General features: G+C 41.9%; 1 protein-coding gene across 2 annotated transcripts in view; it reads left to right on the top strand.

The window, feature by feature from the left end:
* The first annotated feature begins 760 nt into the window (after nt 1-760).
* Nucleotides 761-24,831, top strand: part of LOC144706311 (CLEC16A-like protein) — a 47,462-nt gene continuing 23,391 nt past the window's right edge. The window contains exons 1-13 of one of the 2 annotated variants that reach the window (XM_078579201.1): nt 761-1,054; nt 5,895-5,946; nt 6,027-6,103; nt 6,183-6,316; nt 6,434-6,530; nt 6,655-6,712; nt 6,909-7,017; nt 7,120-7,234; nt 7,338-7,524; nt 7,625-7,944; nt 11,468-11,556; nt 11,628-11,698; nt 19,771-19,881. In XM_078579201.1, coding sequence (XP_078435327.1) covers nt 1,002-1,054; nt 5,895-5,946; nt 6,027-6,103; nt 6,183-6,316; nt 6,434-6,530; nt 6,655-6,712; nt 6,909-7,017; nt 7,120-7,234; nt 7,338-7,524; nt 7,625-7,944; nt 11,468-11,556; nt 11,628-11,698; nt 19,771-19,881 — 1,473 coding nt within the window. In that variant the 5' untranslated portion in view covers nt 761-1,001. The remainder of the gene's footprint in view (nt 1,055-5,894; nt 5,947-6,026; nt 6,104-6,182; nt 6,317-6,433; nt 6,531-6,654; nt 6,713-6,908; nt 7,018-7,119; nt 7,235-7,337; nt 7,525-7,624; nt 7,945-11,467; nt 11,557-11,627; nt 11,699-19,770; nt 19,882-24,831) is intronic. The other variant, XM_078579200.1, reaches the window with a different exon arrangement.

Raw genomic sequence — 24,831 nt, 5'->3', positions numbered from 1 at the left:
CCCATCCATCGTCCATGTACGGGACGATCCAGAACTGTAAGTGCAGGGACGCGGACGGAACGGAAATTTGCCCCAGGACGAACAGAGGGGACGACTTTCCTATCGTTAGACGAGAAAACTGTCCCGTCCAGAGTTCTTGGACGATGGATGGTAAGGAATGGACTAAAATCTGTCGGATTCGCTTCCGACAGTTGAGATCTTACCATGTGGCATTGCTTAATCAATTCCTTGGCATTTTGCGTCAAAGTCCTTGCTTTTTTTTGCACTCGCAAACTGACTTAGACCAAAAGTAATTGTAAATATGTCCATCCACTTTCTCTCTCCTCCATATTTCTGTACAAAAAACTTGGAAAAGTATATTAAAATTTAAAACTTGATTTTTTTCGTCCAGGATGAGGGACGGGACGGTTTTTCTCCAGACAGAACGAAACTGGCAAAGTCGGGACGCGGATGATTTTTTTCTTCAATGGACGAAGCCCTGGACGTGACGGCTTGGACGAAGTTGAAATATCTGGACGTCGGATGGGACTATCTTCGTCCCGTCCCGTCCATCGTCCATGTCCCGGACAATCCGGAACTATAATCATATAATTCAAAAGCTATGTCGAACTATTGTGGAAATGATTTTCCCCAACTAGAATGTGACGAAAGCCACCTAGATGTTGGACACGTCACCGAATTGACATCGTGGCGAAATCAGAACCGTCCGTACGATGGGGGGATTTCTGTTAAGCCAGCCGCGCGGCTTCAGGCAGGTAGGTATTTGCTTCTCTGATCGACGTCTTCATTTACATAAGTTTGCATCTCTCTCTTTCTCTCTCTTTGTCTCTCTCTGTTTCTCTCTCTTCTCCTCGGCCACCGCAGACCGCCTTGGAAGCTTGCTCAACACAGGTAGTGATGTGAGCCGTTCGGCTCGGATCCGGCGTCGGCGGTTGAGTTTTGATCATGGAGGGCAAGCACTGCTGAGTATTCCGCCGAGTTTTTCTGATCGGATTGGTGTCATGTGGTTCTCTTTTTGGAGGTCCAGAGACCGTTTCTCCTTGGACGAACTCCGGTAATTCTGATTTCCGTGGATGGGGATTCCATAATTGGGCGGATCTTTTCCATTTGTGATGCTTTAATCGAAAATTTATGCTTTTTGGGTAGTTCGATATATTTCTGATAATGGGTAATTGAGTCGTTGGAATGGAATGCTGTGAAAACGGAGGACTTATTGATTGTTGAAACTCCAGGTATTCGAATAATTGGATGGATCCTTCGTTTCATTTCGGTGTGCGTTTCATAATCATGTTTAGAAATAACATGTGCCGATGACTCGTTACTAATTCTGAGTGAATGGTCTCATCAATTTATGTTTTCAGTCGGGTTTGGTTGGTTTCTCCCAGGGGGAATTAAGTTGTTAAAATGGAATGCGGTGAGAACGGATATTAGTTGACCATTCAAGGTCCAAGTATACGAGTACTTGGATGGACCCTTCATTTCTTTTTGGAAAAATTTTCAAACAAAATGACGTTTGAAGCGGTTTGCCTCGTTGAAAAAGGGCGGGTGAACTATTATTCTCTGCTTAGAACTGTTATTCAAGCTTTATGGTCCCAATTCTAAAATTTCTTCAATATTTTTACGTATAATTTGTATAGGGGGCTGGATCAGTACTTAGAAAATAATTACATAGACAGCATAAAAAACCCAGCCCATGTTTGGTTGGTGATGTACGTTGTCAATCATTTTTGTCGACAAGAACGAAGGCGAAACTTGAAATCCATTTCAACGTCAATACATTTTTGGAAAGATCATTCCAGATGCTTTCAGGAAAAAAGGTCAGACAGAAGAGGGTTATCATCAATGTTCTGCGTTACGATCCCATATCCCTGTCAAGGGTATTTCGGGCATTTTACTTGGACTAGTTCCTTTAAACACATGTAGCCCTCCACTAAGGAATAGTTATGCAATTGGTTGGGAGATCTTGCCAGTGGTGCCAACGGCGTAGACCCAAGCCTTTAGTTTCTTCCATCTTTCTCTTTCTCTCTCTATACCTTTTCCAATATCACCCTCCTCTGTCATATGCGTTCGAAAAGGGTGAATGAGAAGAGTAAGGAATACTCATATTTGATTCAAACACTTACCAACTGTGCTAAAAGCTATATCTAATAACAAGGTTGTTACTTTTCCTCTTTAAGGGGGATGTTGTGCTTCCACAAGAAACTTTCCCTTAAATACCTTGGCCCTTCACAGTTTTGCAGAAATTGGCTCAGTAGCATAAAGGATCGATATGCCGGAGAAGTGTGGCCTGAATCCTGTTTTCCAAATTTGTTTTTGAAGAAAAGAGGGAAGATCATCCGCGAAAGATGATCAACCCAAATTTAATGGAAGTGAATTACATGGTCAACCAAAATGGTCATCATCCAACCTTCACTCACTCCAAAACCAGTATGAGATAAGACGTTCCGCATCATGTATAATGCTGAGCATCGGTACGACCCTTCCCTTAAAAACAACCTCATTGCTGTGCGGTCATATCACCAATTCCATATGTCCCCTGCCTGTGCCTCCCCAAATCGAGCTGCAACAAGCACCCTCTGAAGTTACATCCACCCCTGTGAGCTTTTGCAGACTCAAGATCACCTGGGCGAACAAGCACTTGAAGAAAAGATGAGAACAATCTTCTTCTCCCTGGGTCGCATGGAATGGTGTTTGCCCGACCCAAGTCCCATATTGGAAGACGATATCAGGACAGATGCTGAACCAGATCTCGGAATGAGCTATTTGATATCCGTCCATACCAATAATACCAATTCCGTTATCTATCTCAATATTGGCATCCATCCTCGTCTCAAAGGTTGGATGACAATATCGGATATAGACGTTGGATATTGGTTTTTTGGATATCCGGCATTTGAATAGAAATATATTTTAAATAGTTTATGATGTGTAACTAAGCTATTGGGAGTCATATATATTGTTTGAATGAGCATTTTTTAATTTTCTTAGTGGTTTTCATTTAATATTTTACTTATAATTTCGTATGTTGTCTGGCACCGTACAAAATGAATCAGATTTCTTTCATTGCGGAGCCCATTATTAGTCCATCTAACAGTCAGATATAACATTTGGTAGAGTGCAGATTTTTGTTCAATACTTAAATGACCACAGCTATTTATTCTTGTAAACTTTACATTTTTTCCTTATGAGACAATATGCCCCCTATTTTAAAATCAGAGAGGTAGATATAGGAAGAGGGAATAGGGGGGCCGAGCGATGACAGTGCTCTGGGTGCAAGGTTCCTATAGACGGGCTCGCCCACGAGGTTGAGGGCCTCATGGCGTCATGGTTCCCACGAGGTGTAATCAGATAGGGGAGGGGTCAACCATGACCATGTCTGAGTAGAGCTTTATCACTCTTCACGTGTACCTTTGGGTGGTTACTGCTTTGTCGGGTGACTACGTTATATCATCCTTCAAATTTTTTTTAAAACCTGTATCTGGATATCAGTTATTGTTATCTGGATAAGATTTTGAGTATGAATTTTGATATCCGGTATCTGGATATTGGATTTTGATATTGGATATTGGATTTGATATCTGGTACTGGCATCCGCCACATCCAGAGGCCTGCGATATCTGTCCCGATATCTGGTATCGTATAGATATTCCATTGCCTGGCACATGTTTAGCAGGTCTCCAACCACTGGTCCAAAAGAATGCCTTCCAAAATCGGGTTACACGTGTTGCCCCTACATTCTCTAACTGATGTTTGAGGGTTCCTTGACAGCTGGATTAGGTGAGGGAAATCCTCTCATAGCATACCTCAGGCTGACCAGTCATCCATCACATAGTAAATCTCTGAACCATCCCTCAGGTGGGCTTCAAAGAACCTTTGGACTTGGGGAATTTTCTGCATCATGCCCTGCCAGAAGGGAGATGCCACTCTGATTAAGACTGTGTGCCACTCCCAGTTCACCTCTGTACCATAGCTGTTGCACCCTATTTTCCATATATCACTGTTGAACGAGCTCTGAGTCACCCACATCAAGCCCATCTTATTACTCCTGCATTATCTCCAGGTTTAGAATGGCAGCTGTACCCGGAAAGAATCTTGAATGTTCCAGAAAGTACAGGCACGATGGAACTTCTCATCAGATGGAAGGGCCTTCTGCCTGAGGACGTCATGGGAGCCAGTATCCAAATTCAATGACAGTTCCTGAAGTTTCTTTTTGGGAACAAAGTAACAGTTGATGGGGAGGAATGTTACGATCCCTTGGAAAACATATTTGAAGAAGAAGAGGGAAATACAAATGAAACACAAACATGGGAAAGTCATGTTGACTCAGGCAGTCGTCATGTTTGAAAGGGCAAGAAAAAGAATCCATGGGGACGGGCATTTACAAAGTGAGGGGAAGCTGGGATTATCAACCTCTTCGAGATTACAACGAAGAAAAGAGGGTGAGGTGGATCGAGAAAGGAAGGAGACAAAGCCTGTGCAATTCAGATCTTCAGCAAGGGGTGGGCATTCTCAAGGTGAGAGGCTGCAATCTGCTAGATCGTTCAAAGGGCCAGTTGAAAGTTGGTGATCCACATAATATCGGTGGGGGGTTCTTCATTTCTTCTGATAGGAAGTTTGGAGGGCATCCAAAGAGACAATTATTTGAGTTGGTAAGTAAATTTCATTAGACATTTCTTTCAATTTGCTTTTGGATTGTATCGGAGACCTGCCAGAGATCTCTATATCTTTATTAATTCATTCATCCAGGCTTTTCATAAGACTTCCGCTGTAGTCATCAAGAAATTGCGTCTTGCCATGAACACAGATAAAATAGAGAGATTCATGAGGAGAGAGAGAAGAATGAGAGAGATAAAATAGTGAGACTCGAGAAAAGAAAAGATAGGGTGGAGGGCTAGGGCGCATTGGCCAGGCACCTTCTCTGCATCTTTAGCATCTTTGGACCTGCAACTCGCCTCGAATCCAGGTAAGATTCTTCTTAGATGTCTTGCAGGGGATAGACCATATTTACAGAGTCTCTTTTCTAGGCAAAATGCCCCATTCAAAGGGGTTCTTGTGTCATTCGTGCTTCTCTCCTGACGAACTTCTTACTTTTTCTTGAGTACTGTCTTGGAAGGTTCATATCAGCTTTCAATCCCATTGGTCGTGTCTACTTTTACTTCGAATAATTATCACAGCTGCTGTTATGATGTAACTACGTTATCTATTTAATATCATAATAATCTATGATATTAAATATCTGCTGTTTGCGAAGAATCTATATCTTTGTGTGAAGTGTTGGGAGAATGATACTTCATGGCAAAAGCCCTTGTGCATATGCAGAGAAACTCATGAAACACCTGCTTACTGAAAAAAAATCATCTCAATGGAAAAACTTTCCTCATCTTCATGAATGATTGGAAAAGATTGCATTAACAACTTTTTGTAGCTACATCCGAGTGATGCATTCAGATACTTTGCTCATATTTCCCCTCTTTGGAAAAGTGAAATAGTCTTCTTTGGGTGGGGCCTTACTGGGTCCATGAGGCTCATCTAACCATTCTGAGGAGAAGGCGATTCTACTAGAGGAAGTATTGATACATCTCTTTTTGGGGGAAATGATAATACCAATTTCTTGGAATAAAAAAGATAGAAATACACTCAATATAGAGCTTTAGGCATCAATCAATCATTTCCATTTCGATAGATCTCCTCAAGGGGATCACATAAAAAAAGAGAAAAGTTGGTTTTTAAGCTGAGACAGAGGGGGTATTGTTGTGTGAGAAGGTTCTCATTCCCATACCTTCTTTGATGTATGATCAATTTGTCTCTTCTCCAACATTCCGGTGTCCTTGATAACACTGTATTTAGCCTGCATGTTTTTTATTCTACTTCCATAAACATAAATCTTCTTACAGGTACCTTTCTGATCAATTGCAAAAAGTACCAATCGTGAATCAGATAAACAAGGTAATGACCACTTAATTTGGGTTATAGTTCAGTCCCATGTTTTCTGTGTTAATGTTGTTTCCTGTCATTATATGCTAAAGGATTTCGTGATTGAAGCTCTGAGATCACTTGCGGAGCTAATTACATATGGTGACCAACATGACCCATCATTTTTCGAGTAAGGATTCTCATGACCTTTTTCCCTTTTATGGGTTTAGAATTGTCCTTTTTTATCTTATTACCTTTTATATTTTCAGATTTTTCATGGAGAGGCAAATCATGGGAGAGTTTGTTCGGATATTAAGAGTAAACAAAACTAGGGATGTACCTCTTCAGCTGCTTCAAACTATAAGCATTATGATCCAGAACTTAAAAAGTGAACATGCCATTTGTAAGTAAACTATTGCATGAATATTGTTTATCTTTGACTACATTTGGCTGCCATTTTTTCATGGAAATTCTCATCGAACTAGATTTAATACAATAATTAATTGCTTTTTTTCTGCAGATTATATTTTCAGCAATGAACATATAAACCATCTAATATTGCATCCTTTTGATTTCAAAAACGAGGAGCTGCTCTCGTACTATATATCCTTTTTAAGGTTTGCTTGCTATTAGATTTTTTCTGTTTTCCTATTTTCCTGTTTATTATTTGGGTCATGTTTGATAATTGTTTAAACTTCCTAATAACAAAATCTGTTTTGTTAATGAACCTCATTCTCGCAGGGCAATAAGTGGAAAACTTAACCGGGGTACAATTCCCTTGCTTGTGAAGACCGAAAAAGTAAGTTTGGAGTTTCGTGAAACATATTTTCCTTTAACCATATTAATGTTTTTGAGTATGAAACAATTTTTTTATCCGAGGGGGACTAAATCAGTGAAAAAAATTGTTTTGAACTTCACATTTAATGAGATCGTGGAAACATTTGGTTTTTGTCTCTTTTTTATTCGTTCTCTAAGAAACCTTTATTCCCTCTCAGGATGAAGTAGTTTCTTTTCCATTGTACGTAAAGGCAATAGAATTTGCTTCTGATGGAGAAAGCATGGTCCGTATTGCTGTACGTGCTCTGACGCTTAATGTCTACCATGGTACTGCTACCTCAGGCTTCTTTTTAGTTCCGTCAGAGTCTTCCATTTGACATACTTACTCCTGAGAAACTAATGTTATTTTCTGTCTTTTTTCTTCTTTAGTTGGTGACGAGTATGTCAATAAATTCATCACCAGTCCTCCACTCTCTGATTATTTCTCATCTTTGGTTAAAAACTTTCTGAAGCAGACTAAAGAACTGGACAGCCTAATATCCAGGTGTTCCCCTTACTGATTGTTAGAGAAAAAACTATAATGGATGAAGTTTTATCTGAAAATAAATTCCTTTTTTAAAAAATCTTTGCATTCGTTACTATGGCAGCTCCACTGGGACACCTGATTCTGTTTCCCATATTCTTGCTGCTGTGGATCGGATTGAAGACGATCTGTATTATTTCAGTGATATAATATCTGCGGGCGTTCCTGAGATGGGAAGATTGATTACTGAAAGCATGTTACAGTCTCTAGTGTTTCCAGTTTTATTTCCCTCTTTGAAGGGGGAAACTAGGGTGAGTTTCCATCCCCATTGATATTATCATTTTAAGTATTCAATAACCACTCGTTAATTTATTCTAATATTTGCTATTGTCCCCTGTAAAATTATGTCAGGTCGCTCCCATAAGCATCAATTCTTCTTTGTACTTATTATGCTGCATCTTGCAAATTGTTAAAACCAAAGAGATGGCCAGTTCTATTGCCGCTGCCCTTTTCTTTCAAGTGGAGGCCTTTGAATCTGCCTTGACTTCCAAGGCTAATGGCCATGTATGGAAACCCCATGTCAACCATGAACTTTCAGCACACGGTCATGATCCCCGTGGTGCACTTTCTTCTGAAGAAAACACTGAAAAACACGGAGATCTTTTGGTTGCATCCTTAGAGAATAACTCGTCATTGAACCATAATCATCCTGATGCTGCATATTCAGTAAGGTGATTTTTTCAAATTTATGAAGCTTTAGTTCACTGTTATTATTTTTATACTTTCTGTTATTGCACCAATAGTCGTCTGGATTCCTTCGAGGTTTCTTACATCTACCTTTAGTAATTGGGTGAGTTTTGGGTTGCCTGCTGTACATTCCTTCTGTAAATACCATCAAAATATTTCTGTTGGAATCTATTTCCCGGGCTCAATTGTGTCCATGGTGTTAAAGGGATTAAGAACTCAAAACTCTTGAAGTCACTGTCAGCTGTGGAAGAGTATTTCGGCCTTCTATGTTCATTTATTCTTTTACCTTGTTCTTCCTTTGTTTGTGTAAGTCACCAATGAGCTCAGAAAGTAAAGACAATGCAAGTTATCTGGTATAGGCCTAGTCACTTACGGCCTAATACCGGTTACAAGGAAAATAGATAAAACATCACAGGGAAGGATGCATGTGTCCAACAGTGTTTTCCCTCCAACCTCTTGTCGTAGTGAGGCACTGACATATGCACACCTGTGCTGTTGTGGTTTTCTATGTAGCTTTGCTGTTCCTTTCTCTTTAATAATATGTGGAAAACATTTAGTCCTTGGGATATCCCCTTTGAATCTGTCCTTGCATTTCGTCTCTCCCAAGGGTTCCACTAGCTTGTAAATTATAACTTGAATTGTTCCTCTTGAGATCTATCATCTTGAATGCCATTTCAATGATGAATTACACCAATTCCATAGAGATAGAACGGAACGGAGCAGTAAAAGAGAGAGAGAGAGTTCCTGGGATAAAGAAGAGAATGGGAATGGTCAAGGAAGAGGCCGAATGGGGGAGTTAGGGATCGATCAAGGGCGAGCCGCCTGAAGACGCGGTGAAGAAGAGACAATCACGAGGGATAGGGATTGCAGAGGAAGAGACGGAGTTCGGATGAAGAGGGAAGAAGAAACGAGTGCTTCCAATAACAAAATACTTTCTGGCTGCTCTCCTAAAGGGAGGACGTCCTATTCAAAGGGAACATGCAGATGGGAAAAGACGTGACTGCCCTTAAGAGGGATCAGGGATTGTACCATAACTTCACGTCTGTATTCTTCTCTTCCTTGAAGATATTGGTTGTCTCATCTAAGTCAGGTATCATTCCCTGTGAAAACATCTGCCTCCATGGATTCCATACTTTCGAATTTGGCCCATTAGCACATTCAAGAGGGCTGCTTTGAGATGTACTTCTTTCCTCAGACATTGGAATTTCTTTGGCCGAAATGTTTTCGTTACACAAATCACTTTTAATGCTTGGGAATGGTAGATATAAATAGCCTATGTGATTTCTTTAGCCTTCTAACCAAATTATGTGCGAGCGTCTGTGCTGCATTGCACACCCTTTAGCATAATTTGACCCTCTTACTTGTCAGAATTCAGACACTGTCCCCTTTTTTGATGCCACTCCATGGGCTAATGTTTTACCCAAAATTAAAGTCATATTCTTCAAATCGAAGCCCATTTTAAACATTTATTGCTACTGAAATGAGTCAGGCCTGTTACACAGTAAATGTGCTGGTTTCTTAGGTGATCCAGTTCATAACTACTTGAATCTTGTTTAGGGTGTAAGCACTATGAACAAAATAAAAACGGACATATGATAATAAAACATCAGGGAAAACATAATAATTGGGTGGACTTGGGGCACTCAAGCTACATGACATGAACCTTACCCTATTAGTCAAGTGTGCAGTCAGACTCACGGGAGGGGATGTGGAATTGGTTATGTCTTGAAGGGGGCTATGGGCCATTGATGGACTGGGAGAGGCGTGCGGTTATGGCCAGAGGGTTGTCCGTGTTCTGTCAGGGGCTGAGGGATGTGTTCCTAGAAGTCTGGGACTTTTTTAATGCCAAGCTGGGGACAGCTCCATTTTCCGCAACTGGGTAGAAGACTAGTCAACAAGAGGCACACTAAGGGAAGACTTCCCCATACCTTTTTGGTCGCGCATGACATCCTGAGGATACTGTTTGAGAATGTTGGAATAGCATGTGGAATCCACACTTGGTTGACAACCTATCAGACCAGCGAGCGGAGGATTATATGTGGATTCAGTATTCCACATTACAATTTAGGAAATTTGCTTGGGATGCAAGACAGTTGGGGGTGGATAAACACATCCTTCTCTGTCTGGGAGTTATATGGGTGAATGATATCCTCTCTTCACTCTGTGAGAATATCCAGCTAGAAAATAGTTCTGAACTCCCCAAAACCACAGTGCAGTTCGTGGATACAACCAAGACAGTCTGAGGTTGAGAGAAGAGTAGGGTTCCTCAGAAGAAGAAGATAGAGGATAGAAGATAGAAGATAGAAGATAGAAGGGTAGTGGGTGGAAGAACCCTCCAACGAGAGCTCCCCTCTGATCACCGCCTGCTCCGCTCCCAGCCTTCAATTGCAGCTCCAACTGCCTTTTCGCCAAAAATGCCAATGTCCTCCTTCGTGTCTCCCGCTTCAACTTATAAGCTGTTTCACACATGCGAGGTTGGCGACCGCACGTGCGCCCCTTCACACTTGATGCCTCCTCTTCTTTCTTTGATATTTTTTGGTGAAGAACCGGCTTGTATCAGTGAATCATGCAGTGGAACTGGTGAGGAGGAACTGACAGTTACCAGTGCTTGCCTTGTCATATGGAAGTTAAAGATCCCCATGTAGGTGCAGTTTTTTGGCTGGTTGCTCCTTCAAAAAACGCTGGTGATGCAAGTCAGTAGGAAGATATGGTTCCTGGAAAACCCGACAGCATGTGTTCTGTGCACAGGGGGGAAGAAGACTGTTCCCATCTCTTCTTTGAATGCACATCTCCCAGGAAATGTGTCCAGCCAGCCAATCACAGGGGTGGTTGTCTCCTCAGATGAGGCCTTCTGGGACTCTTTACAGGGTGGCGTATCTAGAGGGCAAGAAGAGCTGGGACGTCCTTTTGAAGTGTTCTAGCTGTATGACTGCATCAGAATGAGGTTGTCTTTAGGGGAGGGAGGCATCGCTTGTGGGAGTCCTACAAGCAGTAGTGATCACTGATCTTGGGTGATTTTCCTCTCTTTTTTAAAAAAAAGAAGAATACAGATTATAGATACGAAGAATACAAATGAGATGATGAACAAGAATAACAATAAATTTTATGATACAAAGAAAAAAACGAAGAGGAAGAATACAAATAATAATAATTACGATACTTAGAAGATAATCACAGTAAATTTCTAAAGTCATCAGCTCCTAGTTTCTCTCCTCTTTCCAACCTCAACGTGACTCATGGATGATAAAAATTTGTATTTTCTACATGGAGTACAGAAATATTAAATTCTAAGTAAATTTCTCCATTCAGGAAAAATGTCTTACAGTATAGATACATCTAGTTCTAAGTAAAATTTTCAGTTGAGGAACTTTTCTTGTTGGATGACTTTAATTAACAGTATTTCAGCATGCCATAGTGCCTTATTCACTCTAGTCTCATTTTTTATGGAAACTTTCATTTTTGAGGATTCTTTCCATTTATCTGTGTTGATTTTGTGTTGAAAATTAGGGAGCTATTACTAGCTTACATCACAGCTGGCAACGATAGTCAAGTTTTGAGCTCTTTGAGTTTGTTTGTTACCTTGCTGCAAACAAAAGGTGAGGGTTGTTTGATTGTGAATAACCTGCATTTTTCCTCTGACTAGTTATTTTTTTTCTCATTTCTATAGAACTAGACGAGTCTATGCTTGATGGACTTGGCATTCTTCCCCAAAGGAAGCAGCATAAGAAGCTCCTCCTAGTAAGGCTTACGAATGAGTTTTTTTTCCATGAAAGGTTCAATGCCCTCTTGGTGTCTGTATTTTTAGTCTTAAGTTGATAATCTAGTTATATTGAACAATAGATAAAAATCCTCGTGTCATGGTTAAGAGTCTAAGGGTATTTATTTTGGCCTTTTATTTTGATGAAGTTCTTCCATGTTGACATAGACTTGGTTATCGAAAGTGCTAAGTGGCCAGAACTTTCCATCAAGAGAATACAGGACGGAAACAAGAAAGAGAGAAAAAGAGAGAAGAAGAGAGAAAAAGAGAGGAAAAGAGAGGAAAAGAGAGAAAAAGAGAGAAAAAGAGAGAAACAGAGAGAAAAAGAGAGAAAAAGTTTTTGGATATATGCCCATTACTATATGCTTGGGGGCTCCTCTCAAGGAGCATATATGTCATATGCCCCAAGCTTGAAATATCATTTACCCTCACAAGGTTTCATAGTACCTTGGCAAAAACATCAGAAAGGTGAGTCTCCCTAGAAACTGCAAGAATGAGATGGCGTGCTTGGATTCTCTGATGAATAAAATGGTAGTCTGACAAGATTCCCAACTACTCTTAGGGTATTTATGCCATTTCATCTCTCTGGGGACATTTGGTTCTTTTATTTTTACAGTGGCTTCTGTTTAAAATACTGTAGCTCGCCACTAAGGAATGCATTCAAAAAATTGCTGAGAACTAGCTGATTCAACAAAGGAGGAAGTAGGAGAGGCAGTGGAAGAGCTGATTTGGTGAAGGAGGTCTTCTAGTGGAGATACATTTGCTGATCCAGGCCTGTAGCAGACACTGCACTACTGTTTTTTTGTCTATAAATTCTCTGTCCTCTAGATTGGTCTCTCTCTCTCTCCCTAAAAAATGCCTTCCTCTGTAGAAGCCTACATCAAGGTCTCTATCACGGTCTACTTCACTTTGTGAACTCCTGTCATGGAAAATGTGATTGGTGGAGGACTTGCTCACCAGGTTTAAGGGCTAGCCCACGAGGTTGAAGGCTGATAAATTCTATGCCAAGAAATATAAAAGAAGAAGCAAGCCTAGAACAGGGCGACACCTCGCTGACTAGATCCGTTGACCATGGGGTTGACCAAATAAAGCGGGAGGAGTAACTCCCCTATAAATAAGAAGGCGGCCCAGGTATGGGGGGATTATTCTTTTCTTGGAGTTAATTCGACAGTTACTGTCGGGAAGGCCGAGGCAGCAGGAGGGTTCAAGACTGTTGATCAGAGGGAGGAGCTCGATTCATCAGGCCGCCCGTGGAGCTTGTGGAGCGAGCTGGAAGACTGCTGATTGTGAGAGGCGTCATCAGAGGATCTTGCAAGATTCGGAAGGAGCATCTCCGCAGGAGGGAGGGCCGTCCAGATCTGCGTAGATCTGTATTGTGACCGTATCGTGGAGTTGAATGTTTGATCGAACGACAATGTTCGGAAAATATATTGGAATCGAACATTGATACTTTTCATCGTATCGAAGGCCTCATGGTTCCCTCGTGGTGCAAACAGATAGGGGAGGGGTTCACAACGTATGAATAGAGCTTTAAGACTTTTCACATGTACTTTTGGGTGGTTATCACTTTATCGGGCGACCACCTTAAAAAAAAGATGTGATTGGTGGAGATGTGAAAGGTAGGTTGGTTATCACAGTACAAATCTATCAGCGACAACAGTAGAACCTAAGTTCCTGTAGGAACTTTGGAGCCAAAAAGAGGATTACTGCTAACATGGGACATCACACGATATTCATCATCCATATTGGACTAAGACCACCGACTGCATTTTGGTCTTCCAAGAAACGATATTGGTGCCAAATGATGACTCAATAGCAGCCATGGAGAAATGATCAAAGTGATATCCAGGCTAATCAGCATTGGAGTTATTGCTGGTATCTAGTTATCTACAAAATTTTGATAAATAAGACCATGGCCAGCGGTCTGCTTCTCAGCTCAAAATGGAGTGACAAAAAAATTGACGGATGGCTCTGATAGGAAATGAGCTATCTGGACATGCGAGGGTTACATAGTTGAGTCAGTTCACAAGATGATGACAGAGAGTGGGTTGTGCAAAAAGCCTTTGGTCTTCGTCCTTTCTTCTATACCTGCAATTCACGTCCCAAAAAGCCTCTTTTGAATTCATGTCCACCATTGATATCTCTTGGCTGACCCAAATTGTGTGAATAAAAGGGCACTCAAAAAATAGATGTTGGCAGTCTTCTTCCCCCCTTGAGCATAACAAACATGCCGATGACATATTGTATATAGCCTTTTTTTGCAAAAGGCCCGGGTCATTAGTCTTCTCTGTAATAGAAGCCAGGGAAAAATCAGTATCTTCATCAGGACTGTTTGCCTCCATATGCAGATTGATAAGCGGTGGCTAACTTGTGGAAACGTGGCGAAAGCGAACGGTGCGACTTGTGCTACAATATTGAAGAGTGAATTCCAATATAATGGTGCTGAAACAGCCAAACCACGTGCAAGTTGATTGCCTTCACTTATAAAGGTATTTCATGAGATGGCGTACCATTGAATGCACACCAGAAGCAATAAAATCAGGAGGCTGCTCCATATGCATCTGATCCTCCAAAGCATTGTGATAGATCATTTTTTTGATGCCCAGCTAGTGCATCTGCCAAGAAAACCTTACTCCCAGCATGAGAGGAATACGAGAAGACAGAAGTTTGGCCACGGGAGAAAAAAGTCCTCACCATAAGTCGTACAATGCTGCAGATGAGGCTTGCATCTATTCCTTTATTGCAGCCGGCTAGCTAACGTGGTGAATTTCCTCTGCAACAGAATGAGATGTTGGTACATCTTAGAGAGGAGAAATGCCAAGTACGAAGGATATAAACAGGAAGATTATAGGCCATGAGACAAGTGAAATTAATAATTGGATCAGAGTAGCACTACAGGGTGTGGACAGACAAGATACACCATGAGGACTATATCCTGGGGTTCAGCAAGGCCAAGTGAGCATGGAGTCTTAATACTATAGCAGGGCCAGAGAGTTGGAATTTCTAGGTGGAGATGGAGTAGGATCAGGTACTGTGGATCTGTCAACCGAACATGAAGACACATTAAAAGTGGCTGGAGGAACAACCAGTAGGGGAAGATGGTCATTGAGCAGGGAGAGGGGAGGTGGAAGGATCAAAGAATAAAGTGTAACTTTGTATCAATGGAGACTTGTAGCAGTGTGAGGAAGAACTAAAGCATCAATACTCATTTACATTATAGGAATTGTCAAGGAAAACACACTTTGTTGACTTGGGTGACAACCTATCACGATTAGGCTTCTCGTGATGGAAAAAAAAGGTGCAGGAAAAGATGCTCCGGAGGAAATCAAGGAATTGAGCTGGATAGCGAAGAGAATAGGGAATTCTTTCATTTAATATAGATAAGGGGATATAGTTAATGAGATTTGTGGCTGTGTTGACCACATTCCCCCAAAAATGAGGGGTATGGACTTTTGCAATAGAACTGTTCGGATGGCTTCAATGAGGTGAAGGGACTTGCACTCAGCAGCTCTTTTTTCATGCAGGATGCAGGGACCTGTCGACTCATCAATGACACTTTGTGAGCAAATGTAAGTAACCAAGGAAGACCTGAAATACTCCTTGTTGTTGTCAGAGAAGACCGTGTAGATGGTTTTTTCAGGATCACATTTTAATTTCTTTCTACGAGGAAAATGTCGCTTACATGTGGTGGAGAGATTTTTTTTGAATTAAAAGAGGGAAGACCACCCGGAACTCGGTGGTCAACCCAGAAATACTACTAACATATGTGATCGTGACATATTACATGCCCGGCCCACCGGGCCCTTTTTCACCCCATTATGCCCTATTGAACCAGTAGGTTATACAACTCCCTATATCCTGTAGCACCGATTCCAGCGACGCAGCTTTCCCCTTGAAAACCACCTCGTTGCGGTGGAGCCACAATGTCCAAAGCACCGCTAGAACCTTTCCCAGCTCGTCTGTCTGCTACCCGCCCTCCTCCTCAGGGACTTCCAGCACGTTTCATCTGACGTCACGTCCACCCCTCTCAGCTGCTGTGCTCTCCAAATGGCCTGCGCAAAAGGACACTCAAAAAACAGGTGAGAACAATCTTCCTCTCCAAGGTCGCACATGGGTCACGCGATTGGCATGTCTGGGATCATGCGCCTTCGGAGAGTACATGTCATAACTCGATGCCTAATTAACGGCCAACCAAAGATTCTGACTTTCAAGGGTACCTTCTGTTTCCATAGGCATTTACATGTGTGTATAAGGTCTGTATCTTCTGCCAAACTCCCCCGGATCTGCTTATACGTCTGCCGTACTGATCACTGAGCTCCCCTCCATACCCAACTGTCCCTTGACCCATACACGGGCCTACTGTCCACTATTATCTGTTGCATGTTCAAAAAATCTTCCACTCTCTGTTCGGACCATGCGTCCTGCAAGCGTGGATTCCGTGTGCCATCCCAGCAATCTCTCACCAAGGCTTGTGGGCTCCTAGCTAGAGCGAAAAATCGGGGGAAAACTTCCTGCAACGGACCTCCTGTGGACCAAGCATCCAGCCAATAACGAAAATACGCCCCATCCCCTAGTTTGGGCTCAAAGAACCCTTGGCTTTGCTGGAAGATTTGGCCCAAACCCTGCCAAAAGCCGGAGGCCCATCTGATTGTCCTCGATCGCAGCTCCCAATTCAAGTCGGTGCCGTACATATCTCGTAGCACTTTCGTGACCATGTCCTCCTCCGGGCCCATAATCCTGGCCGCCCACTTAGTTAGAAGTGCTACATTCATGGATTGCAGATGTGGGACCCCTAGTCCGCCGTATTCCACTGGTCTACACACCACCTCCCATGACACCCTTGCCGATACCCGGCCAGCTGTCGAGCCTGGCCTGTTCCTGAAGAAATGCCTCCTCAGAGCGCCTAACCGACGACCAATCCCCTTAGGCAACTTGAAGACCAAGACGTAGAATATTGGTATTGCCGATAGTACCGATCTCACCAAAACCAGACATCCCGCTTGTGATAACACATGACTCTGCCAACCCTCAAGATGCTTCTCCACCTTCTCGATCATAGGGGACCAATCTGTAGCGGTTAGTCGCCCCCTCTTCAGGGGCAAACCTAGATAACGCATTGGAAGTGTTCCAATGGGAGTCCCCAGAGCTTCGGAACACTGTACCTCCTCCTCCGGTTTAAGGCCTACTCCCAAAAAAACAGATTTAGAACAGTTGATCTGTAGGCTGGAGAATCTGTGAAGAGGTCTAATAGCGTTCACAGATTTCGGGCTTCCTCCACCAAGCCTTCTATGAAGAATGTGGTGCCATCTGCATACTGAAGTAGCTGAATACCCGTTGGGAAGCTTGTGGATTGAAAACCCTTTAGCTTGCCCTGTGTGCATATCTTTACCGTGCAGATGACCAGGGCGTCCACTGCAAGGACAAACAAGAGTGGGGCCAGTGGGCAACCTTGTCTAACTCCTCTTTGAGGTTGGATCCAACCTCCCTCTGGTTTACCATTCACGAGGACCGAAAAAGAATGTAATGTCACACACCTTCGCAACCATTGTATCCATTCCCTTGGAAAGTTCCGGTGTCTCAGCGATGCCCATAAAAATTCCCAATCAAGTGCGTCGTATCCCTTAGCGAAGTCAACTTTCCACCTTAAGCCTTTCCTGTCCTCTCTCTGCCACGCTGCTATGATTTCCCCTGCAACCACCGCGCTGTCGATCAATTGGCGTCCCGGGATGAATGCGGATCGGAAAGGTACGACTAAATCATTGATCACTTGCCAAAGTCGATTCGCCAATACTTTGGCCACTATGAGATAAATGGAGTTTGAGAGTGCTATAGGACGAAAATCGCTTATGCAAGAAGCCCCTTCGCATTTGGCTAATAGGAAAATATGTGATCTATTTAATCGCTCTATGCTGTAATTGCCCTGGCGAAATTCTGCCAACGTGCCCATAACATCTGCTTCGAGCATATCCCAAAATTCGCTAAAAAAGAAGACCGGGAAGCCATCTGGACCTGGTACACCTTCTCCATTTAGCCCCTTAATGGCTACTTTCACTTCCTCCACGGTGAAAGGTCTTGTCAATTCCGTTTGCTGGCTCACTTTCACTTTGGTTGCTCCGCTGCCACCCCATTTCCATTTGCTAATAGGTCCCCGTTGGGTGAAAACTCGAAAGTGTTCGGCTAGTGCGGTCCCTACTGCCCTTGAACTAACATATTCTTGGGGTCCCACCTGTAATTTCACTATTTGGTTGGAACGCCTCCTTCCGTTTGCTGTGAGATGGAAAAACCGTGTATTCGCATCCCCTTCCTTCAACCACAGTTGTCGGGATCGTTGTCTCCAGTCCATCTCTACTTTGAGATCCTCCGCTGCGATAGTTTCTCTATAATGTGCTCTCTGGCGCGCCTCCTCTTTGGATAAAGACCTTGTGTCATCCTGGCTATCAAGGTTTTTGATCCCTCCAGCGCCTCTGAGCGACGTTTGTTTCTCCCTATCCAAATCCTCCTCCGAGTGCCTAGCAAGTGTGTTCGGAGCCCCTCAAATTTCGATGCTATTCTAAATGTGGCTGACCCCGGTATGACCTGAGATGCCCACCATTCTTTTACTTCGTTCGGAGAGATAGTAACCAGGTCAACAGTTGGAGCCTTTTCGTCATCTGCAAGAGTAATGGAACATAGATGTGGAATAGGAGAGCATGACAGAAATTTATCTTATGTACTTGCAACATGATGAATAGAAACAGAGTCAAGGATCCAGAGTGATGATGGAGAAAAACTACCCATTGAGTGTTGCTCAGAAGATGCAAGAAAAAGGTCCATGATACTGAAAGTGTAGCAACATGAGGCTGCAGAGGGAGTCTCTTATAGTCCTCATAAACAATGTGACAGTATGGGCAGAGCAAACAACCAGGTCCTTGAAAATGGAGGTCATGTGCTTTGGAAGGGTAACAGGTATCTTAATTATGATCTTTGCAGAGAAAATGAGTAAACACACAAGTCAAGAGTCACTAGGCAGCTAAGGACAATGAAATCCATTCTCCCCATCACTGCAATACCCATAACTACGGCTCTAGCCATTCTACCAAAATCAGACTGAGTAACAGCTGAGTGGACGAGGGGACGGAACAACTCATAGGAGATGCTGCTAGACCTCTAAGAGTGAGGGCAGTTGATAGGAAGTCAGGACCTGACTCCGAATGATAATCACAGACAGCGGCAAGTTTACACTGGGATTTGATAACATCCAATTGGTCGAACTGTTCTTCTGAGGTCCATAATAAGATGGGGTGAAAAATAGAGCTCCTCCCCTAGTCGAGTAATCTGGCCAACGTAGGCTGTGAAACTGTGATGTCAAAAGTAGGCAGTCTAATGTTGACAACGGTCCAGTCATACATCTGATTGATATTGCTCACTTACATGTTACTGAGCTGATCCCACAATAGCTTGAAGTGCTTCGGTGGGAGCCCACATCTGCTATAATGCTCTCCAAAGAAGTCTCAAAGACAGATCAAAGTCTAGAATTATCCTTTTTCCAGATTTGAAACAAAGCTGTATATGGCAGGGAAGGATCTGCGATAAGATCAGTGGTGGTTCGGACCAAGAACTGTATATTCTTGAATCTACTTCCATGAAAGTGAAAAATGGTCTATATTTTCCTCTGGAAATAATGCATGATACATTAAGTGTTGATATTTCTACACGGGATGGAGGTTGATATTTCTACAGGTTAAGTGTTGGTTCCCAAATAACTATTTCATGCTTCATCATCTTCATCTTCTGTTTGTGAACTCACTTTGCTCTTTTAGCCATTCTGTTGTTGCAAAACTAAACCGAAACCATTGTTTGAATGCTTAATGGCAAGAAAGTAGAGGGAGCAATATTATTTTCCTAAATTATTTGATTTTTTTGGGATTTATGTGAGATTTTTTGTTGAAATTGATTTCTCTGTTTTTTTTTGTATTATCTGCTTTTGCTACAAGCCAAATGATAAATAATTGTAAATTTTATCTCAATCCCTTATAATGGAATTTTCATGATAATTTTCACCCACCTCATCCAGCAAGCTTTAGTTGGTGAAGGATCTGCTGAAGATCAGCTATTCTCTTCGGAGAGCAATTTGGAGAATGATACCATTATTACTGAACTCAATGTGTACATAAAAAAACTTCAGGTATTCTGTTTCAGAATATTTATTCTTTGAAGAACTTAATGTGTCATTCCTGACCATTACTTAATCCACCTTTTCGTTGTAAATTTTCTAAATTGTTTCTGAAGAGTTTACTAGTGTTTAACCAAAATATTATTTGCATTATCTTCTCAGGAAGACTTGAATGAATGGAGAATTAAGATGTTCTTTTGTGGAAAATTTGGATGGACAGTCTCTTTTTGGAACCCAATTAAGAGTTTATAGAAAAAAATTTTAGTTTATGGTGTCATAACTTTTTGTGTTGTATGATATCCCATTAATAAATGTATAATAGGATGCTCTTTGTTGAGAATCGAGGTGTAGTAATAACTTCTTGAATGACTTTTGCCTAAGCCATTCAATCTTCGAAGAAAATGAATATGGGTTGAAAAGGGGCTACCTGGTGGTCACCTGGAATGGAGAATAGATAGATAAAAGGGAGGGGGAAAATAAGGGAAAGAACAAACTCCTGTCTATACTACCTAAAGTCTCCCCCTCTTCAGTGGCTTCAGCTTGCTTATAGTCTCTGTCCCAACAGAGAGGTGCCAAAAGGATATGCACTCCCTTCGTTCAGAAACTTTCTCCAATATCTTTCCAGGGCATCCTTGCCCTGTTCTTGCTTGCGCTAACATGTGATGATCAGGGTAATATCAGTATGTTCCCAAGGTGGTAATCAAATTAAATTTAGGAACCTCTTCTAATGGGACTTTAAACACCATGCATGTTCTTTATAAGCTTTTGTGCTTTATTTTGCCTCTGTAAGTTTTTCTATTTCAGAAAAACTTGAATCTAAAGGATCTGCTGCTGGATAAATACCTGAAGCAGCTAATCCTCTAGGTAGTTGCATTTAAAAGCGCAAAAGTCTCTGATGGCACTGAGTCAGTCAAATCTTTCAGGATCACTTAGGTTATAGAAGAGAGAGAGAACAATGAGAAAATCACCCTTCTTTGTTCGCATAAAGTGCATATATTCATACATTGCCACTGTAAGTGTTAAGGAATATGAGCCCAAAACAATATAGGAATAGGCCCAAGAATGCAGCAACAGGCCCACATCCAGAAGCACATCTATCGAGTCCATAAAATAGGGGTGGGGCCTGCCACACATGTCTAACGGCTAGTTTTTTAACTAGCCGTTGGAGCTGGCTCAAAAGGCCTGTATAAATGCTTGGTGAAAAACCAAATTTGTAACCTTTTGGATGATGAAATAAAATTGTTTTCTCTTCTACCGCTCCTCAAATTTGTCAGTAAGTATAACTATATCTGCCTAAAAAATGTGTTACATGTGAGAGGCACATGTTAGCACAAGGGGAAGATTTATCCATTAACACGTCCCCTCAAGCCAAGTGAATGTCTGTCATGGCCAGCTTAGACACAAGGAGCTCATGCTGATCTCTGGAAAGCCGTTTGGTGGGAAGATCAGCCGATTTTTGTTCATCGTTTTCCTTTTTGATGCATCAGTCAATCTCGACATGCTTGGTCCTGTCATGTTGGACAGGATCATGGCAAAGGCTGATGGCAGATTTATTATCACACTAAAGTTGACTGTACCATTTAATGGAAGTCCTAGTTCTTGTAGGATTACTCTGAATTCAGCCTCTATGCTTGATTGAGAAATGACGTTTTGTTTCTTTCTTCGTCAAGTAAGCAGATTGCCACATAAAGTGAGCTATATCTAGTAGTGGACTGCCAATCTACTTGCGAGCCGACATAGTCAGAGTCATTATAGATTTCAAGAGTCAATGGCATACCTCAATTTGGAAATCGAGACCACGCCTTATGGTCCCCTTCAAGTATTGTAGCACTCTATGTGCAGCCTGCACAGAGTTCTTGGATGTTCACGCGAAGAGACCTTTAAAGTTGAGGCAAAGAGACTGTTTAGGTTGATTGGAAACATGTTGGAATGATACTTTTCAGGTTGAAGAAGAATGTTAACAGATTCGGAGGTATGGGATTTGGGTATGGGTAAGATAAATGAGTTTACCAATTATAAGCGTTGATAAGACATGGAATCAATATCATTTTCATTGTGTGGCAATGATAATTTAAGATTCACGTCCATTAGGATAAAGGGTTGGCATTGTAAGTGACCTGTTTTGTCAAGTAGATCATAAATATATTTCTGTTGAGAGATTGGAATACCGCTGGGCAACTGCTATGCCAAAGACTTATTTGAGTTGGCCTACGCTCTTATTATAGAGCTGGGCATTAAATTGCTGGCCCAATTGAATAATTACAATAGAATCATTCCCAGTGATTATAATATCGTCTACACAAAAAAAAGGATATCACATTCCCTATATCATCTACACAGAAGATAAAGATATCACATTCCCAGGGTATGCATCTTGGTAAAAACAGAGTTTGGTCACCGTTTCATTGGGCATACTAAAATGTTTTCATGGCTTGAGAAAATTTCTCAAACCAAGCTTGAGGTGATTACTTCAAACCATACAACATTTTGTGAGATGAGAAATGTGTCCAGTGGACATCATTTCCAGGAGGGGGTTTTATATAGACCTCATATGAGTCGCCATGCAAAAAAGCATTCTTTACATCAAACTAATGTAACTAGGAATGCTGATTAACCACCAAGGAGAGAAGAATTCTGGTACAGCCAGGTCGTGATTTGATCCATGAATGTCACTTCTGTATCAAGAAACTTGTAATTGTTTGAGGCACATCCAGATTGAGATCCAGATAATCAAGAAAAATGTGGGAGACAAGAGTTTGGTTAACAAGAAAGAGAGAGAGAGAAGTAGAATAACTGAGATGTGCTGATTAACATTAATACGATTGCCATGTCCCTGTCATACCCAGGTCTAGTTTAGTCGTTTCAACCCAATAGGGGCATTTTAGTCATTTTCCAATATTCTTGTTCTTCCCATTTTAGTCATCTCTGTCTCCTATGGTGAACTCCATCCCGATGCTAACTTCTCTCTGGGCAAAGTTCACCCTGTCAGACCTCCTAAGCGACGCTCATTCTGCCTGCCTCTCCTCTAGCTGAAGTTCACTGTGACATGCCCTTCCCAATGCTAAGGACTATTCGAGCATCTTCGTCCACCTTTCCTGTTCTCTACCTGATTGGAGCTTGAGGGTTCGTATTAGATATCCCCCTTTCTGGTCATCAGGCCCGATCCATCTGAGCAGCCCTGTGCTTGCTCCACAACCACAAATCTTGAAAAAAACTCTGCAATGTCCACGCTCTACTCCAGGTCAGTTTATTTTTAGAATCAGGTTATTGTTCTCTCATGTTTTGGATTAAAATGCATGTGTTGCCTCTTGATCTTCTTTCCTCTTCATACTTAGTCGGTAGCTCTTGAAGTAGAATCACTTGTATCAGATTCGAATAATATTCATCTTGATCACTTGAGTGAGTGTCTCTATATAGTTCACAACATATAGTGTAAATCCTTGGGCAACCAGTTGAGTTATATGCCGTTCAAGTTGACCATCCACCTTGTATTTTTAAGGATAAACCATCAGCACTTCCCGAGAGGAAGGGATGTTACATCCGAGGTGTTATTGGCTTAGAGGGCTGCCATTTCGATATCCATGGCCTGTTTCAAATGTGAATAGAAATGGGATCTTTAAACGGTACATGGTATAAGCACTTGGTGAAAATTCAAGAGGAAGGTCTTATTAAGTTCAAAAAAAAAAAAGAGGAAGGTCTTATAAGCTGGAGATACACTCTGATAAGTCTGAATATTATTTGATCTCAGCTCGGCAGTGAGACCGATCTGCCCTTGTAATGGGGTTTCCAATCAAAATAATATTCCAGGTCTCAAGACTCAAGAGGGAGAGACGAGAGAGAAGTTCCTTGGGTAGAGAGGAGAAAATGGGAATGGCCACAAGGATGACGAAGGATCAGCGATGAATGGTCATTGCTCGCCCGGAGGATGATGCTATGCCTGCGAGCACAGAGAGAGAGAGTTATCACTGGAACAATGCAGAGAGGGTAGTAGAGGGATTAACAAGGTGATTTTCTTCCTCCCCTTCCTCGAGAGAGTAAGGGCTCAAATTGACACCTCGGAGGGCTGGGTATGCACTTCTAGGCTGGGTCGCTGTTGGGTTTTCTTCTGGATATAGACATGATGATGAGTCATATCAGAATATCACACAACAAATACGGAGCAGTTTTGTTGCAAAGTGCTCTATTGGTAGCCTGAGGAAGAACCAGGTCAGTAGTACTGGAGATATAGGCTGACAAGATCTGGATAGAGGGAAAGAGTCTGTTTCTAATGTTTGGACTACTTGGGTTCAGATCCAGGTTCGAAGAAAGTTTTTCGTGTGTGAAGGTAGTAATCCTTTAGTAGATTGGACAACTGAGGCTGTGGAAGAGATGAGTGCGAGAGAAAATAACCTGGGTTTGCCGAAAGTATAGGTGGATCCCCCTTGGGAGTGTGACCTTCGTAATGAAAATGTCTTTTGTTGAAAATGACATATTTGAAGATAAGTGTTCTCCTTGTGAGAGGGTGGTAACGCTTAGATACTTTTTGGGTATTATAGTAGCCATAAAAACACAAGTGATAGCCTAGTGACTAACTTGTTAGTCTGATATGAGTGCAAATGGACATGGAACTAACAAACAAACAGCCACAGATCCAAATAATTATGGATTTGGACGCTCCTCTCCTAACGATGCTGCAGTTGATGCCATGTAATGTTAACTAATTGGCAGAGATGTTGAGGTCAGGAAATAGGAGCCTTCTCTCATCTTAGCTAGCCCATGCTTCAGTCCCTCCACTTTGTTGCATAGAAATGGATCAAACACATCAAGCTTAGCTTATTGGAGGAAAGTCAAACTAAAATTTGGTGAGAGACAAGTTCAAATGTAATTTTGAAATATGTAAGACGCATGTAAGTACTCCAAACGGCTAAACTTCAATGCTTCTAGCACCAGCTATGGTTAATTAGGTATCCTCAACTGTTTGGA

The sequence above is a fragment of the Wolffia australiana genome, chromosome 8, assembly GCF_029677425.1.
Source record: "Wolffia australiana isolate 7733 chromosome 8, ASM2967742v1".
Lineage (NCBI taxonomy): Eukaryota > Viridiplantae > Streptophyta > Magnoliopsida > Alismatales > Araceae > Wolffia > Wolffia australiana.
The sequence above is the reverse complement of the archived record's forward strand: the minus strand, read 5'-3'. Positions and strand labels throughout refer to the sequence as shown.